The 18,882-nt window shown below is 42.1% G+C and overlaps 1 protein-coding gene across 1 annotated transcript in view; it reads right to left on the bottom strand.

Annotated features, from left to right (window-relative positions):
• Pappa (pappalysin 1) overlaps window positions 1–18,882 on the bottom strand; it is a 229,112-nt gene that overhangs the window by 37,157 nt on the left and 173,073 nt on the right. The window contains exons 14-17 of the mRNA XM_021200408.2: window positions 14,482–14,650; window positions 11,967–12,150; window positions 4,975–5,185; window positions 3,664–3,835 (exon numbers count right to left, since the gene is read on the bottom strand). Of these exons, the coding sequence (XP_021056067.1) occupies window positions 3,664–3,835; window positions 4,975–5,185; window positions 11,967–12,150; window positions 14,482–14,650 (736 nt within the window). The remainder of the gene's footprint in view (window positions 1–3,663; window positions 3,836–4,974; window positions 5,186–11,966; window positions 12,151–14,481; window positions 14,651–18,882) is intronic.

Genomic DNA, 18,882 nt, shown 5'->3' with positions numbered 1-18,882 from the left:
ATCCTCATATTAAAAAAAAATCAATGTTATGACCGGGTGTGGTAGCACACACCTTTAATCCCAGCACTCGGGAGGCAGAGGCAGGCAGATTTCTGGGTTCAAGGCCAACCAGGCCTCACAAAGTGAGTTCCAGGACAGCCAGGGCTATATAGAGAAACCCTGTCTCAAAAAAATAAAAATAAAAAAAATCAATGTTATGACCGGGTGTGGTAGCACACACCTTTAATCCCAGCACTCGGGAGGCAGAGGCAGGCAGATTTCTGGGTTCAAGGCCAACCAGGCCTCACAAAGTGAGTTCCAGGACAGCCAGGGCTATATAGAGAAACCCTGTCTCAAAAAAATAAAAATAAAAAAAATCAATGTTATGATTATTTAGGCTTCCCAACATGATTTAGTCTAAGGGACAGGAATGCTATGAACATCAGAACTGAAATGTCAAATATTTAAGTATGAGTATGTCCATTTAGATGTGAACTATGAGGCTAGACATGATAGCTCACGCCTAGAATCCCAGCACTGAGGAGACAAGGGAAGAAGGGCTGTCATGAGGTCAAGGGAGGCCTGCCTGGCCTACACAGTGAGATCGTGTATCAAAAACAAATAGCTAAAATACCATGGTTGAGAAAAGGTCTCCTGTTTCATACAGCTGAGGCTTGCCTCAGACTCACTGTGTAGTCAAGGCTAGCCTTGAACTGCTAATCTTTCTGCCTCTACTTCCCACATGTAGGGATTAATTACAGGTCTACTTCACATTTTTAAAAAAAAATGTTGTGATATTAAGTGTAGTTTAATATTTAACTACCTGTACATTCTAACCCTATTCTAAATACTTCAGTTACCTGTGTCTGGAGACACAGCGCAGATCTGGGAGACACAGATTCTATTTGGGCAAGTGAAGAAGTTTCCACACAGCTCAGATGGGTAAGTGCCACCTTTGTGACTTTGGGGGAGGTAGCCAGCATAAGGCTATCTTCCAATCTATTGCCTGTGGTTTTAGGGCTCTCTGGAAGCTTAAATAAGTAACAGAGCTCTCTCTGCTGCTCTGGCTGTAAAAGCAGACTAGTCTATTTGTACTTTCCTGGGGGCTGCTGCCTACTGAGGTATATGCCCACTCACCAAACCTCTCTGGATTTACCCACATCTAGTCCCTGCTATCACCAACAAATTGTGAGGCAGGCTTTGTTGTTTCTCCTCAGGTTACACACAGGGAAACTGAAGCTTGATGGATTAAGTCATTTGTCCCTCAGTCAAGGGTAAAGTCAGCATTTGAACTCAGGTCTTCACATCCCGCTGGCTGCCTTGGAGGACTCAATGAAGTAGCATTTTAAAAGATTCTGCCAGTCGTAGCAGTGGAGGGAGTATAAGACTCTCCCCTGTAGTAGCCTCTGCCCTTCTAGGCCAGGATCTGTAGCTTGTTTGGAAAACTAAGAATCTCTGTTCCATATAAGCCAGGGGATTCAAGAAGCGTGGGCCTTGCGTTCCTGCTGTGTTTACAGGCAGCGAGAGGGAATCTGAGGTGAACACTGGCGTTGGCTCTCAGGCCCTGGGTCTGAGGGTAGAGGAAATTCATTCTTAGTACAAACTAGAAACGTCAATTGTGTAAAGAGCCCATTTGGCACACACCCCCTCATTCTTTGAGCTCACAAGCCATACCCTGCTCCTTCGAGTCTAGTCTCTCCACCACTGCCAAACAGCAACACTCCAGTCCCCTGATGAATTTACATTTTCCTCTCCTTTAAATACAAACTGCCCATGAAAGCTACTTGGCAGGCAGCAGGCAGACTGGGTTTCAGTTTGATAACATGGCCATGGCCAGAATATTATTTGGCTCAGGGATAACTGTTACCAACAGTTCTATGTGAGGGAGTGAAAGGGAAGTTGAGCAGTCTTTGAGAGTCCCTGCTTATTCCAGGACTCCTGCTTCCTAGATGTTAGAGGACCCACAAGGTTCCTAGGAGTGATTCCCAGAAGTGACCACCAGCACCCTAGAGTAGCCCTACACACCTGTGAATATATGATACTTAAGACTTGGAGGCAATACCTACTAAAGTCAGCTTATCCACAGAAGGGGCACCCGGTTCCTAATTTGTCTGTCACTTCCTACCGACCTAGTGGGTGCCTAGCACGGTACTAAGTGCTGAAGGCATACAGTCATTGAAAGAGGCAGTAGAAGACTTTACAGCCTCGTATAGGACCACTGTGAAATAAATCAGAAACTTAGCATGGGTGGCTGCTGCTAGGAGTTGGTAACCCAAGGGAGGTGCAGTTGAGTCCAGGTGTGGAGGAGTCTTAGAAGAAGGATTACTCAAAGAGGAGAATCTCTGAACCAAATAGGTTTGTAGAGCGGAAATGCAGCTTGGAGGTCTTACAAAAGGAGATACTGGAAGTCCTGCTTCTCAGAAAGGCATCTGGACCAAATGAAGAAAGTGCTTACCAGAGATTCATAGATAGGATAGGGAACCTGGGTCTTCAGGGGTGGGAACGGCATCTAGAATACTGCCTAATAGGTTGAATTTTATCCCAAGGAATCAGAAAGACTCTGACCTAGAAGGGTTTGAAGCCAGAGACTTGGGATGACAAGAAAATACATGATCAAGAGGCTGCACTGTGGGGGGGAAAAAAAGACTGTGGTGTTTGTTTTTTGGTTTTGTTTTGTTTTGTTTTGTTTTTAACTAGGGTAGTTGCTTTGGGTACAAAGGGAACAGCTTTAGGGGGCATTTTGGAAAGACTGGGTAGGTTTGGGAATAGCTTAGATGTGGGAAGAGGAAGAAAGAGATGCTAAGGGTGACATTTTTGCAGTGTTTAGGATTTGGAGGCTAAGAAATAAAGAACAGTGAAGACTTCAACCCTCGAGAAGTCTGAGCAGTTATATTCCAGCTTCACCTGGCTGGTGACCCTTGCACACCCAGGAGTGGCAAAGCTAGCTTGTCGAATCTGAGGAGTGGGTTCTGTGGAAATGGGGTTTCTGTGGACTTCTGTATTCTTTCCAACTTTCATTTTGCTTTTGGGCCTCCCGACTTGTTCAACCGGGTAGTAGAGGTTGGCGATAGAAGCTGAAGTGTGTTTTTTCACCAAGTCCCTTCAGCAGAGGCAGGCAGGAGCACTAGACATATCCTGTAGGTACATATGGCTTGAGATAAAACTCGAACCCCTGCTGGCCCCCTCTGTTCTCATTTGGTCCACACTGTGGTCTGAAGTGTTCTCCCAACCTTCAGAAACCACTGTCTATAGGCTTCCAGGGCCAACTGATGTCTGATGATCATGACTGCCTTGTGTTTGTAAAAGCTTTAAGAAAAACATGGGTAGTAGGAAGTGGGCAGAGCCGATCAAAGTCCTAGACACTCCTATCAGAATGACATAACAGATCAACCTTAACTGCTAAGAGGGTATACATGTGTTTCTTTAACATTTCTCAATAAGTGTCTAATAGTTCTAATGCTTAAAAAAAAATCTCAAAGCTAAGAATCTCTGAATAAAATAGACTTGTAGAGAAAAACTACAGTTAGGAGATCTTATAAAAGAAGATACTGGAAGTCCCATTTCTCAGCTTCTGCAATGGTGATATTGTCATTTTATAAGTTTTACTGTGGAGTCAGAGCTCCTGAGAGAGCAGCTGTTTAGCAGAGGGAAGAAGGCTGTGATGGAAGGTTTTAGTGGGCTTACCTGGGAGGCATCACTGTCTTCACACTTGATCCTACACTCACTATTGAACTGGAAGCCATTAGTGCATTGGTAGAGCCCATGGAATTTGGGTGGAGGTGGGTCACAAGTCACCGGCACACAAGTTCCTTCTTGCCAGCTGCCATCTTGAGTACACTGAGTCTTGAAGGCCCGTCTTTGGAAAAGATGAAAGAATAATCATTGTAAGGATCACATGGCTTGAACCTGAGCATTAACAGGGCACCTACCATTGTCTTTGTATTTATAATCCCCTGGCTGTATGAGGAATGCACGAGACATGCATGATAGAGACCCTTACAGAAAGCAACAACTGGTCAAAATGCAGAGCTATGGAGCCCAGTGCCAAGTGGTACAGCTACAACACGACCCCTGCATCTAAGGCTCAGCGATGTAGAACCAGAGAAGGAAAAGCTGTAAAACCAGAGGAACAGGAAGTTTGCTATAATATTTTTGTCTCCTTGATCAATCTAGCACCATGAACTCCCAACAACATGGTTGCTTAAATATGACCTAAACAAAAATGGCACCAATTGACTGCTAACATTTAAAGGGGAAGCTTATGACCTAAAGAATGCTGAGAGCAAGAGAAATGATCTTCCTCCCATAAATACAGATAGATATATAGATAGAGATGTATGTAATGTTATATTAACTGAACAGATTATATATATATATATATATATATATATATAGTGTATATATACACATATGTGCTTAACAAAAATAATTCATCATAAATTTGAAAAGAGCAAGGGAATATAACATGGGCAGGTTTTAGAGAGATTAAAGGGAAAGAGAAATGGTATAATTATTTTTATAATCTCTAATAATAATAACAATAAAGAACGAAGGAAACTGTATTCATTGAACAACATTGTTGGAGGTGTGTACCAAATGTGGTTTGGGATGAACCTCAATCCCCATCAGCCCCTTGTCTTCTCTTTTCTTTCCAGTGTGTATTGATGGGTATCTGCACAATGGTGATGCAACTACTCAGTATTTCTTGAGCAAGTATTTTGTGCAAGGCATTTTTGCAACTTTATCTGCATCATGACAACACTGTGTGGTAACTTACAGTCTTCATATTGCTTCCCAAAAAGACAGGAGGCCTGAGAAAAAATAAGCCACTACCCTGATGAAATACCTCCTCTTCCATGTCTTTTCAATAGGACAGCATGGCATACTACTTGGTATGGCCTCCTGCAAAGCTGAAAACATTTCCTTCCACAGAGGAAGCCACATCTGACTCTCCTCCTCCTTAAAGTCTATGACCATGATCCTTGCAGCACTTACTTCTTGGACTTCCGAGATGAGCCAGGCACGTGGTATCCAGGTTTGCACTTGTACTTGCAGAAGGAGCCCACCTTGTGCTTGTTCTCTCGACACCGGGCTGTCTGTAGGTCGGCATTGGGAACTGGGGGTGGGGCGAGGCACATGAGCTCACACAGGGCCTCTGGGAAGGACCACAGTCCATCTTCCATACAGGTCAGAAAGCTGTTGTTGCCTGGAAGACACAGGCAGGAAGGGTTGGCAGAGGAATGAGTCACGCGACAGCTAAGATAACGCATGAGCTGCCTGGATTTTAACCAATACGTGGTCCCTTGAGATCCCTGGTTAGAATTCCAATGCCTTCCTCTAAGAACTCAGTATCTCTGGAGACTGCTGGGCAGTTGTTACAAAGCAGGCAGCCATAGAAACTAGACTTAACTACCCCCCCCCCTTTTTTTTACAGCGCATTAAAATCCAAACCATTCTGCACTTCATATGCTGCACAGAAACAAAATAAAATAAAACAAAAACACAAAAACTCTTCCTGACCCTGCATCCCTGTGCCCTGCAGGTGCGCATCTTTGCCCAGGACAGTGGGACCAGCCTAAAGGATGTCAGCCCTACTAACAGAGACCTTTGTGACCCAGGGTTACCTCTCCTCTGGGACTGGGCCCTGTTCCTGTCCTGGCTTCCTCATACCTGAACGTGACAATACAATATTTTCAGGAAGATAATTTTTTTTTTATTTATTTTTTATTCCGCCCTCAGTGCTCAGGGAAATACTGCCAGAGAAGCTGAGCGAGCATTACTTCCCGCCACAAGCACCAGCCAGCTCTTCCAGGGTGCTCATTGCCTTCAGGATACTTGCCTGATGGGGTCAGTGAAGATAAAAGTAAAAGCCAGGAGCGAGGCTTTTCATTGCCAGCTCATGTATTATGAAGACATAACCATTCCCAAACTCAAGGTAATTAGAGGAGGACCTGTAGTGGGTGTTTCTCCAATGCTTCTCTTCTGATTGGTTAACACCAAATGGGGTTTGCAGCCAGTGCTGGGAGCACACAGAAATCTCTGGACTTGAGGCGGAGCAGGGAGACCATCAGTGACAGGAAGAAAACTGACATTTATTGAGCAGTTACTATGCACAGAGTGCTTTTGAAATGCAGGGTGTGTAGCATGCTAATTCTCATTTGCAAAAGGAGGGGATAGCTTGATCAAGCTCTTACAGCTTGTGAGTAGCAAAAAAAAAAAAAAAAAAAAAAAAAAAAAAAAAAAAAAACCCAAAAGGTTCAAAAACAAGTTTGTCTAACTACAGATAGAGTTGTTTATACAATAAGAGGTTGTGTCTATATGTTGAGCAAAACCCTTTATTTTTCATGCAGGATGGACCAACCTTATTTTTTGTATCCATAGGAAGAACGGAGGATATTTGCCTTTCCAAAACTCAGATTAAATTACAGCAACACTCTTAAAAAGTGTCTATCAAAGTGTCCTCAATGCCCTTGTTTGCTCATTAACCTGTATCCTTCCTTCCTCCCTCTCTGTTAACATCACACTTACACAAGCATGTCGGACAGGACACATGTGAGATGCACAGTGACCCACAATCCTTCAGCCAACTTCTGTTTAGTGCTTGTGGCATGAAGGTACTTTGTATGTTAGAAGCAAAGCAATGAATGAAACGAGACAAAAATAACACGCATGCAGTGCTTGTAATCTAACAGTATATGAAGGAACATGACAAATTATCATCAAATATGAATTAGCTAGTATTCTTGATGGTGGCAGCTAGTACCACCTAGGATAAAATGAAGAAACGAGGAAGACAAGAGAACTGTTTTTGCAATTTTATGTTCACTCCTGAGTCTCCTCTTACCATTAATTTCCTGCGATTCACTACCTTGTCAGTATGGTTCATCTGGAGGATGTGAGATGCCAGTGTTTGCAAACCCCACAGAAAATGCACGTGGTATGCTATAATACCATAACTAGATATTTTCCCTTCCCATGGAAAGAGAAAAGGGTGAAAGGATGATTCATTGAGTTTTCATCAAAGCAAAGGAACTTCCAGGGCAACAGAGACCAGAACTTCCCTATATTGTTGATGGGTTAGTTATTGTGGTAAGGTGCTTGGGAATGCCAGATGTATCATTAGTTTGGTGAGAATGGTGCCCTTTACAAATTGCTCAAGGGTGATAAAATATCCACCACTGAAGTGTGAGTGCTTTTACCAAAGCTACGAATGCTATAAACTATTAAATGAAGGGCGTAGTTCTTTGTTGTGAGATGAAATGAGGATTGCAGAATGTTATCCAAGAGGAAAGAATCAAACAGAAAATGGCCATTCTAGGAGAGAGCAAATAGGAGTTATCAGACAGTGCTGGACGAATGAGCAGGGTAGAGCAGGACTGTGATTCAGAGCCGTGGATACGTTCCCCACCCTCACAACCAGTCTAGAAGTGCAGGCAATGGACTTTGCAGGATGTGGATTTCCAGTCCCTAGCTATCTATCCTTCCTCATGCATTTACCCAGTGGCTCTGAAGAAAGCACTACATGGTATACACACTCTGTACCTTTGAAAATGGCCCATATACTCTGAAGAATGTTTACTACAATGAGGGTATTTTGTTTTTTGTTTTTTTTTTTTGGTTTTGGTCACAAATACATACTTTTAGAACAAATGCACAAAAGAACACGGAGTGAATGCTGCGGATATCAGCATCAAACCAGTCATTGTTGGAGGACTTATAGACTAGAGTTTTGACCACTCAGGCATGTTCTAATCTCTCCTTCTAAATTCCTCATATACAATGAGCTCTCATTGTTTTTATGTTTAACTGGCTGTAGAAGAGACACTTAGAACCTCATCAGTACCATATCTTCCCTCTTCATATTCCCCAACCTGTGCTTTCTGGAGAATGTGACTTAAGTGATAAAATGGAGTGAAGGCCGACATTTCTAGCAGAGTATGAAAGTATAGATATAAGACACTAGGTTCTCACCAGTTGGGGTACTCTGTAATCTCGTTTGTTCGTTGTTTTTTATTTTTTTTTTTAAGATTTACTTATTTTTATGTGTGTAAATAAATACAATTTTATTCTAATTTATTGTATTAGTATTTTGCCTGCAAGTATGTATGTGTGTGCTGTATATCCCTAGTACCCATGGAGTGCAGAGCAGGGTGTTGTATCTCTATAGGAGTTATAGATGCTTGTGAACCATTTTGTGGGGTTTGAGAATCTAATCTGGGACTTCTGCAAAAGCTGGAAGTGCTCTTAACTGTTCTTCAAGACACTGTTCAGGCCGGTGAGATGGCTCAGTGGGTAAGAGCACCTGACTGCTCTTCTGAAGGTCCAGAGTTCAAATCCCAGCAACCACATGGTGGCTCAGAACCATCTGTAACAAGATCTGACTCCTTCTTCTGGAGTGTCTGAAGACAGCTACAGTGTACTTACATATAATAAATAAATAAATCTTTTTTTTTAAAAAAGACACTGTTCATGTTGTAAAGCTTGACCTTTAACTATTTCATATATTTTTTTGAGATTATCATCTAATTATATCATTTCCCTCTTCTCTTTCTCCCCTATAACACCCCGTATACATATATCCCTCCTTGCTCTTTTTTTAAAATAATGGCATATTTTCATTAATTATTATTACAGACTTAGATGTATATACGTATGATCTTTTAAAGTCAGCAAATTAGTCTTGCTTGGCCTGTCTACAAATGTGTTTAAGGAAATTCCCCTTCTAATGTGAGTAAAAGAACTACAAGCATTCTGTTGTGACAAAAGAGTAGTGTTAATTGCATTTGTCTTACTTAAAAGATTATACAGTAGACCAAATCCCTTTCAGAGTGCTTTCAAAGAAAAACTGGTTTTTGTATCCTAAGGCCCAACTGTGGCTGATAATGCTTTCCCGTACATTTCAAAATAACGAGAAGAAATGATTTTGAATATTCTCACCACAAGGAGATTATAAATGTTTAAAGCAATTGGTAGATCGGTAACCCTGTTGTGATCAAGGTGTAATTTATATGTAGATCCAAGCATCATATTGTCTCCCCAAAATATGTGACATTGGAGTGTGTGCCTGGAAACACTGCATTGAAGTTGTCATTAGAATAGCATCATGAAGTGAAGTGTCACCCCTTAAATCTGTTTTGTTGTTGGTGGTGGTTGGGGTTCATTTTGTTTTGTCTTTTTCATGTTTGTATGTAGTGGGGTCCCTGTTGAGGTTCTAAGATAAGGGGCTATGTTTTGCTCATTCTTTATTTCTAGAGCCTAGCCTAGTGTCCAGTATACAGTAGTATTTCCATTTTTGCATGAATGAAGCATTATGAATTTATTTGTGAATCTGAAAGAGTTGTTCAGCCTCTCTAATCCTAATCAAAAACTACTTCTGAGCTGTTAGTCAACTTTTTCAGTTGAACATTTTAAGATGTGAAAGGACACAGATCCCTCACAGTTTGCAGAGAACAAGAATTCAGTTTGCTGGACTAGAATGAGGACAAGCAAGCTTTCCAAAGACTGCATTAGCCTAAGACTACTACGACTGCTACAGTTGCAAAGATACTCCCTTTCACTGTTCTTGGTAAGGAGCAGACACTAACAGAAGTTACAGAAGAAGTGGTAGAATGGGGGATGGGGGGACTCAGTGGAGCAGGAAACATGGGCACAAAGGACTTTAGACGGATTTCTCAAAAGTAATCCATGAGAGTCTCAGTCATGTATGGGCCTTGAAAAAGAAAAGAAGAAGCCGAAGGATTCACAGAGGGAGCAAAAGAAACAGCTAATCTTCTAAATGTATACCTCTAAGCTACTGGGATCCCAAGAACTTAAAGCTACATCAGACTTGGCATTCCCAGAAGGTCTGCCAGACTCTTCATCCACACAGGAATATCTACCAATGAACCTGTCCAAAGAAAAACTGCAAAACTGCATTCAATGAAAGGCTTATGGAGTAAAGAATTCAGAGCAGTGGCAGATCTGCTACACAGTAGGATGCTACCACACACCTAGCTTCTCACCTTACAAGTAGACTCCTTTACTAAGGTAACCCATTTTTCTTTCCAAATATTAAATAAAAAGAAAGAAGAATGTCCTATAAAGCAGTTGTTTTCAGGGATCATTGATAGAAAATCCTTCTTAAGATGGAAAAATAAAGGAATCTAGAACACTGCTTACACCTGTGCAAACATGGATGGAGGAAGGCGAGTGTGAGACATGGGAAGACATATGCTCTTTGATGGCGAACACTCCTAAGCTTATCTTTTAAGTAGGACTGTGGTGAGGCACAGGAGCAACATTGCTCAGCTAAGATCAAACAGCTGGCAAAGGACAAAACCATCAGTGTCTGGAGTTTCTTATTTGTAACTTATTACTGCATCTTGTGTATTTCTTACTCATGTGCACAGGTATTTGTGTGATAGGCGTGGGTGCGTGAATGTCATCATATGTCATCATATTATCAGCTTCTTTGCTGGATCCAACATGGAACTTTCTGATTCTACAGTCATTACTTCCCGTATCCCCCTCCCCCATACACGCAAGAGATAGTGTAAGTGAGGTACCATCAAGAACCTCCCAGTGAGAGTGGAACTCATCCAGGCCTTGCTGCCAGCAGAGCCAAGTGGAAAGGTCAGAACAAGGATAGGATAGTGCTGATAACAAAGCTACATGGACTACCAGCTGGTCCTCACAGGCCACTGTGGAAAGTCAAGGTGTTTCCCCGAATTCCCAATCAATGGACAAAATGGGAATCAGCACATGTCAAAATGTGAGTTCCCATGAAAGCACCTTTCTATAGCAATGTCCAATTCGCTTCATGCATAGTCACATAAACAGTGGCAGAAAGATTTGCTTTAGGATTTGGCATTCTGAGAGCTTTAAGAATCAATGCCAATTTATTTGGATTCTTTTTGCATGGCCTCTAATTAAGAGAGGTATGGTTTTCTTGTTATTAATACAACCTACATCTTATTGACAGACAGAGCCATGTAATGGTATTGGATTGCTTAGATTCTATCAGGGGTTCTCAACCTGTGGTTGCAACCCCTCGGGACAACCATTTTATAGTTTAATTCTTTTCTTCCCCCTCTTCTCTTTAATTTTAATCTTCATAGAATCTCAAATGAAAATTCTACATCTATCTTACTCAGGTTTTTGATAGAAATTGAGGAGGAGCTATGGAATGAAGCCCAGATGCATTTTCGCTTTTCTTAAGGAACAGCTTATAATTAAAGTTGGGTCTAATATTCATCGATTCCTTTTCCATCACAACACTCAAGTACCCAGCCAATGCTTTTTATTATGTTTTAGTACAGGCCATTCCGCTGGCTTCGGACCACGTAGCCATTGCCTACAAAGGCTGCAAGATCATATAAGCTTTGGGGTCAATCTTCCTTTGAAAAACTGATGAAGCTCTTGATGCCCACCACAGTCCTTAAATCTTCACCATGCACAGTAGTTTGTCTGCTATTAAGAGAGTACAGGGACATACTCCCAAAGTTCCCACACTCAACTCTTCATTCATACTCTGGCATGATAGGCCAAATCAGACCTGGATTTCAACATGGTCTCTGTCGCTAATATGGCAACCTTAGGCAAGTTCTTTAATCCCCAACAATTGGTCTCTTCCTTTGGAAAACTGAAAGACGAGTCACACTTCACAAGGCATGCTGGGTCTTAATTGTCCACGGTAAACTAGTTTAGATATATCAGTTTAAATATAACTCTTTTTGTTCCCCTCCCCCACCATATTCTTACAAGATTTTCAAAACCTTGAAGGGGGCATTCATGTCTATTTTTTATACACATATAAATTATTATGCACATTTTAAAATTCTTGACTATACAACAAGGTGGTTGACATGACTATAAATGGTAAAAAGAAACCAGGAACAGATGCAACTCCATCTTCCTGATGGTGCCTGAGACTCAGAAGGAGGCTGGGAAACAGGCACTAGGTTCTCAGACATGATGGAGGCCAGGTTGAGATAAAGAGCTCAGAATACCTTTCAGCTGGGCAGGGTGGCGACACTGAAAAGAGCATCTTCTACCAAAGGTGGTACCCTCTGGACAGGAGAAGGAGGCAGCATAGACGTGATGGTGATCTGGGATACCACAGTCCACTGGCTCACATGCCACCTGCTTGTTCCACTTGCCCTCTGTACACGTCACTGTGATGCCTGGCCCTACCTGAGAGACAGAGAAAGAAAGGTACAATGTTAGGGATCAGACAGGTGCTCCTAGATGAGGAAACACACTTCTCCACAGATGGTACATCATAGTCTTATCTAGGCACAAGCTAACCTAATCTCAATGTTTGACTCAAAGTCATTTTTAATAACTCCTCAACTGTATAGATTAGATACTTTAATCCCCATTAAATGACACAGAAATGGAAGCCTAGAAATATTATTTGAGTAATCTCAGGTTACCCACCAAGAGAAAAGCTAAGTGTGACTTGAACCCAAATAATGTGGTGAGAAATGCAGTCTATAATGTATTCCAGGTAGATCACCACATGATAAGAGTCTTGAGGTTCAGAGACCACACAGAGACAAACTTCTTTGTATAAAATAGACTCTCAAACGTATTAAATAGAAGGATATCGGAGGCTGATCTTGGTATCTATTCTTGAAGGGTTTTGCTTAGAGATAGCTAAATCCTTGGTACTAAGTTAGGGGGTGTCTTTGGGTACAGGAGACTTGATGACTTTCCATGGGAGGGTCCTCGCTCTATGTCTCCAGTTGGTAACACGAATGGATTGGACCCAAGGATTCACTATACGCTGCTGCCTACTCTGAAATTTAGTGGCTCCAGAGAAAAGGCAATTTGAATAATCAAGAAAAAAAATACATCGAAAGGAAACACATTTCTGAACTGTGAACTGTCTGGCTGATTTAAACCAAACTAGAAAATGGCAGGGCTGTGTAGGTGGAAGGGTGAGGCCATGCTATAGAGCCAAGAGAAGACCTGTCATTGGCAGGCCAGAGTCTTCCATTCAAGGAGGAAGCAGCCAAACCCCCCTGGGGGGTTGTGAAGGCCAAATGTTGATTTAGGATTTTTAAAAGCAAAGGACATTTTCCTCTCCTAAGTACACATCAAAGGGAGCAGAGGTCTTTCACTGCCAAGTCAGCCTAATTGTTTCCATAGGAGTTCAGACCTGCCGTGTCTGACACACGGAGGAAGGTGTCTAAGACAAGCCAGTCCAGAAGCTCTACACAAATAGGCGTTCCCAGCAATAAAGACCATACCCCTGTGTGCTAGAAGCACAAATGGTCTCCTGGTCTACTGGTAGGGCCGTGGAAAAGCTGTGTCTATAGAGACAGTTCTGGAATTCCCAAAGCATGGGGCTGTTAAACTTGTCCCACTCACTCCCTTTGGACCTGACACTCCCAGAACATCAGACTAAAGGAGGGATTTCAGTGTAAGTTATCTCTACACACTACCAACAGATTCATGCAGGACATATCCCAGCTTACAAGGGTTCCATCGATAACATTCCCTGAGTCTGTCTGCTGTCGATCTCACTGCTTATCTTCCATGCCACCCCCATGTGGGCAGCCAAATGAGGCCTTTGTTTATCAGGATTTCATCATGCCATGTCCTTCTACAGCTTCTTGCTGCTATAACAACTTCAAACGTCCCAAGTAAACTGGCAGGATCTGGCACCTGTGGACTCTGTTTGACCCTCTATCCTCATGACTTACATGATTTTCAAAGAAGAAAAACCAGTCCCCACATGTGGTACCCTTACTGACAGGTTTCTACATACACTCCTCTGCCAGTACCAGAGCATATTCTTCTTGCTGCTATCCTGTAGACACACCTCTGCCCATCAAACCATTTCTCAGTTCCTATGTCACTTCCTGCAGGGCATTTTCCTTAAGCACCCTCCCCCCACCCCATTCCTGTTGTATGTCTTTCTCTGTCTCCATGCTTTCTGCTAGTCACTATGCAACAGATCATTCTTAAGGACTTCCTTTCTCCAGGACCTAGCACAGTCTCTGATTTATGATGAACTCATGTTTTGGAATGAATGAATGAATGAATGAATGAATGAATGAATGAATGAAGAGATACTCATAGACTGAGAACACCCATCTACTTAAAATAGCTCCTTCCATTATGCAGAAGTTTGAGGGTCAGCATCTCATTCTAATATGATCTCATTCCTAGATCATAGATCTCAATTCTCTGTAACAACACTGACATTCGTTGCCTGTAATAATACCTTTTGGACAGAAGCTCTCGTCTTAGAGAGTTCCAGCAGATTTGTTTGTTGGCTATGTGTTTGATCCATTCATTGTAGTAAACCTACATGCATATGCGTGTATTGTGTTATGTTTATACTTATATCTGAGAAAAAGGTGGAAAGAGGGAGAGGGTGGAGAGGGGTAAGGGAGATTTTATTTATTTGTCTTATGTGGTAACAGTATTTCCAGTGCTGGGGATTCTGCAGAGAGCCCATTTTCCACCTGCCAGCCTTCCCTAAAAAGCACTCTTCTGTCTGAATCGACAAACCTGGCTCTTGATTAGCTCATCGTCCCGCTGTATCTGTAGCACATAACCTGTCTGGCAGCTCACAGTGCACTGGGCACCATGGTAGTGGTGGCTGCTGGAACAGTTGAGAGAAGCATTCTCCACGGCCAGTTCTGGGCAGTCGGAAGCTTCACAGGCAAAATGCACACAGCTAGGGAGGAAGAAAGGAGAAGGTGAAGAGGGATTTCCTCACAAGCCAACTCCGCTCCAGCTAGAAGGCCTCCTCCCAGATTTCAGGAAGCGAACCCTGAAGAGAAGTCGGAGCACTGAGTCAGGCAAAAGCGATTTCCCTGGTCATGGTTATGGCTTACGAAGAATACAAGAAATGGAGGCTGGCAATCCTGGATTCAAATCCTTTCACTTGAACGCTTTAGTGAGTGCTGGCTTCCAAGAGTTGTGGGGAGGATTGGATCAGATAATTCATAAAACACACGGAGCCAAATTCCCAGCAGATTTTAAACCTCAACCAACAGTAGCTAATGTTAAACAGACAGCCTGCTGTATTTATTACCTAGGAATTGTGTGACTTGGGCAAATATGTTATTTATGGGTGTCTCAGTGTACCTGCAAGTTTATGCCACTTCACAGAGCCATGAGGCCCAGTGACAGTGACAGGGAGTATCTTTCAGAAGTTTAATGTAACTCACAAATACTTAAGGAAAATGTCTAGAAACCATGCCGTATGTCTTGCTCTGGCTGCTGATTTCACTGTTTAGTCAATCTGAATTCTGCACAGTCTTCAAATCAGAGTTAATTCTATAGGAGGCGTTCCTTTATGTCTCTAGATGAGTTCTATCACAGACATTTTTGCCTTCTTGTCTTTCAGACTGTTGCCTCCCACTCCACACATTTGAAGTCCAGGATGTAGGTGCCTACCAGGCACCCAAATGTTTACTAATCTTTAAGGATAAGAGTAAAAATGACATAATCCCCTTTCTGATTTGATAGCCTTTCCCATTAAGCTATAGGGACCCAGGCACTCAAGAACCTTAGTAATTAATCACTGAGAACATATCTAAATGAGCTCACGTCATCCTTGCAATAACCCTATGAACTAAGTGTTATTTGGGTTTATAGTTGAAAAGATTGGAGCCTGGCAAGAATCAATTACTTGTTTACATTCCCACTCCTGTGTGTGACCCTAAGGTCTTCATAGCTAGCTTTACTCTAGGGTCTGAAATAGAACATTACTGTGGGTAGGAACAATGCCTGTTACATCCTGTTATACTATGCATTATGAAGAAAAATGGCTTGGACCCAGATGCTCACTAAATAGAAGCAACTGGTTGCAGCACTTTCAATGACTTGAAACTTCAACGACCTTGTCAGACATCAATGGGAGGAGAGGCCCTTGGTCCTTGAAGGCTTGAAGCCCCAGTGTAGGGGAATGCCAGGCCAGGGAAGCTGGAGTGGATGGGTGAGTGAGGGAACACCCTCACAGAAGCAGGGGGAGGGGGAATGGGATACGGGGTTTTTGGAGGGGAAGGGGTTTTCGGAGGGGAAACCAGGAAAGGGATAACATTTGAAATGTAAGTAAAGAAAATATCTAATAAAAATTTTTCAAAAAAAATGGAAAGTTCCTCCACAATACATATTTAAAAATGAAAAAGAAATATTGCTTTCAGTAGCAAAACCCACAGTATAAAACTTTATGTTCACCCTAAAACCTTGACTTTAGGTTATAGGGCTGTACAGCTGGCTAGATTTGCATCCAGGTCCTCAAGTCTATGGTTTTCCTGGTATGTTTGTTTGTTTGTTTTTTATTTTAATTTTTTTTTAGTGTGTGGGTGTGGGAATGGGGGGTCAAGACAGGGTCTCCTTCTGTAGCTCTCGCTGTCCTGGAGGTCACTATGTACTCCAGCCTGGCCTCAAACTCACAGAGTCTCATCTTTCTTTGCTTCCCAAATGCTGTGATTGAAAGCATGCACTTCTGTGCCTGGCATTTGTTTTATTAGCTTTTTGTTTGCTTTGGTGTTTTGTTTTGTTTTGGTTTTTTTAATCTAAAAAAAAAGTTTGTCCAGGTGCATCTTCATAAGTATGCTCCGAACCTTCCTGATGTCTGTTCTGATTGACACCAGTATTTTGATTTTGGAGGGAGTACAACATCTGGATGCTCATGTTCTCAACTACTCAACTTGTCTAGTGAGGGACAGAGCAGGAGATTTTTGAGGAAGTAAAGACCTGCAAAACATTTCATGAGCAAATCTAGTTTTTAAAATAGCCAGACAAGGACAATCTTTTCATATGGGGCTCGGACACTCTTGATGTAGCTTTCTTGTGTGCTCACACTCTTACAAACTTCCGAACAAGTTGGCATTCTGTATCCCCTACTGAGCTATTAGGGCAATATCATGCTGTACCAATGCGGAGATCTGGCAGAGGCTGTGACTGTGGAGTCAGCCTATGTGCTTTGACAACAAGCATTGAACTACTCACATTGTTCAAGCTCTGGGCAAAAGCCACATGAACAAAACAGCTTACTCTGTAAGCTGGGAGCTCCCAAGTTGTCTCTCTGACCTCTGCCTTATAATTTGGACATTTGGACTCTGCTCTCAGAAGGCCCCTGGGTTTTCATCCTATCAGGACTCAGAAAGTAAACATCCTGGGGCCATTAGAGGAAAACCACAACCTGTTCCCTGCTCTGTGCATACCATGTTTCTTTAGTAGACTATGGAAACTGCAATCCTTAATCTCATAGAATGAAACAGAGTGTAGGAGTGAGGAAAGTTTAAAGCTCAAGGTACAGCTCACTAAATTATCCCGTTCTCAATCTGAAAAGCTGTGCAGTGCCCTGGTCTCCTGATTTGCCTCTCAGAGTTGTCACCAAATGAACTGCCATCCATTCACTCATTTAATAGGTGTCAATCTGGCATCTCACTGGGGATGGTTCTGTCAGGAGGACACATAAGGTATCTATCACCCTGTGTATTGAAGAGAAAGTACATTTACTCAAGTACCTACACAACTGCAGACAATGATGTGCATTGTAAGTAAGATCACTAAAATCAAAGAGAAATGATAGCAAGCCATTGATTTGGTGGGAGGATCAGGATTCATTTTAATGGAAGGATCTATGAGGAATAGAAATTCTAAGTAAGACCTGGATGAAATGTGGAGATGAACTTTCCAAAGTTTTGGGACACAGGGGTCCAGGCAAAGTGGAGAAGGGGCACGTAGAACCAAGATGGGATGAAGCTTGGTGTACTTGTAAACTAGGAATGTTAGTACAGAGTAAATGCTTTGGAAGCTCTGGATCCATGGCAAGATGGCTTTTCTGTTCTGTTTCTTTCTGCTATCTAAGGAAAATATTCCATGTTTTGGGGAACTTCCTTTCTAACGGGTTCTGTACGTAGACAAGAGCGGGTGGCCATGAACTTATGAGATCAGTGAGATTTCTTTATTCCAGAAGAGTGTTCTCAAACTTCCTGATGCTGCCACCCTTGAATATAGTTCCTCCTGTTGCTGTGACCCCCCCAAACTATAAAATTATTTTCATTGCTACTTCATAACTGTAACTTGCTACTGTTATGAGTAATAAATATGAATGTTTTCCGATGGTCTTAGATGACCCCTGTGAAAAGGTAATTGAATGCTGAAAGTGTTCATGGTCTACATATTGAGAAATGTTCTAGACCTCGTCAGAACATTGAGTCTTCTGATGCACTTTGATGTTCAGAATGGGCTAAAAGGGGGGGGGATTATTTTCTAAGGTCTAATATCCCTTCTATTATGGGGCGATTCTTAGGAACAATTTTTTCTTAGAATACACTTTGGAAGTAAAGCATCTTTTGTTTTTCAGCACATCTATCTGCACCTGGCTCATAGACTTGCAAAGAAGAGGAAATGAAATAAGAAATGCCAGGCATTAGCCACTGACTCTCACTGTAACATCTTCTCCTCAACTGCACAGGGACTCCTTGAGGTAACACTATTCCCATTTGAGAATACACATTTGGAATTGCTTGCCTAAAGGCACTTTAGTCTGGACAGAGTTCCAATAGACATCAACCCCTATGTTCCTTGAGGTCTTGTTCTTTCCAGTTCCATCCCACTATCTAGAAAGGTTGTACACATACCCAGCAGAGGATTGATGACTAAGTGTCTTCTGTACCCCACCACAATACTGGTGTGATTCATTTCTAAAATCCAAAACTAAGGAATATGAAACAAAAGCCTTTGATTTTAAGAGGAAAATCCAACACTAGTGATTGATGGTCAATAAAAAAGAAGAAGGAATGAAAGAAAGTTAGTTCTCTGAAGGAAGACTATGGTTGTGGGTGGCTGAAAAAGTGAATGTACCAAGTTCTCACACTGAGGCAAAGATGATCTCTCTCTCTCTCTCTCTCTCTCTCTCTCTCTCTCTCTCTCTCTCTCTCTCTCTCT

Source organism: Mus pahari, chromosome 6, assembly GCF_900095145.1.
Source record: "Mus pahari chromosome 6, PAHARI_EIJ_v1.1, whole genome shotgun sequence".
Lineage (NCBI taxonomy): Eukaryota > Metazoa > Chordata > Mammalia > Rodentia > Muridae > Mus > Mus pahari.
The sequence above is the reverse complement of the archived record's forward strand: the minus strand, read 5'-3'. Positions and strand labels throughout refer to the sequence as shown.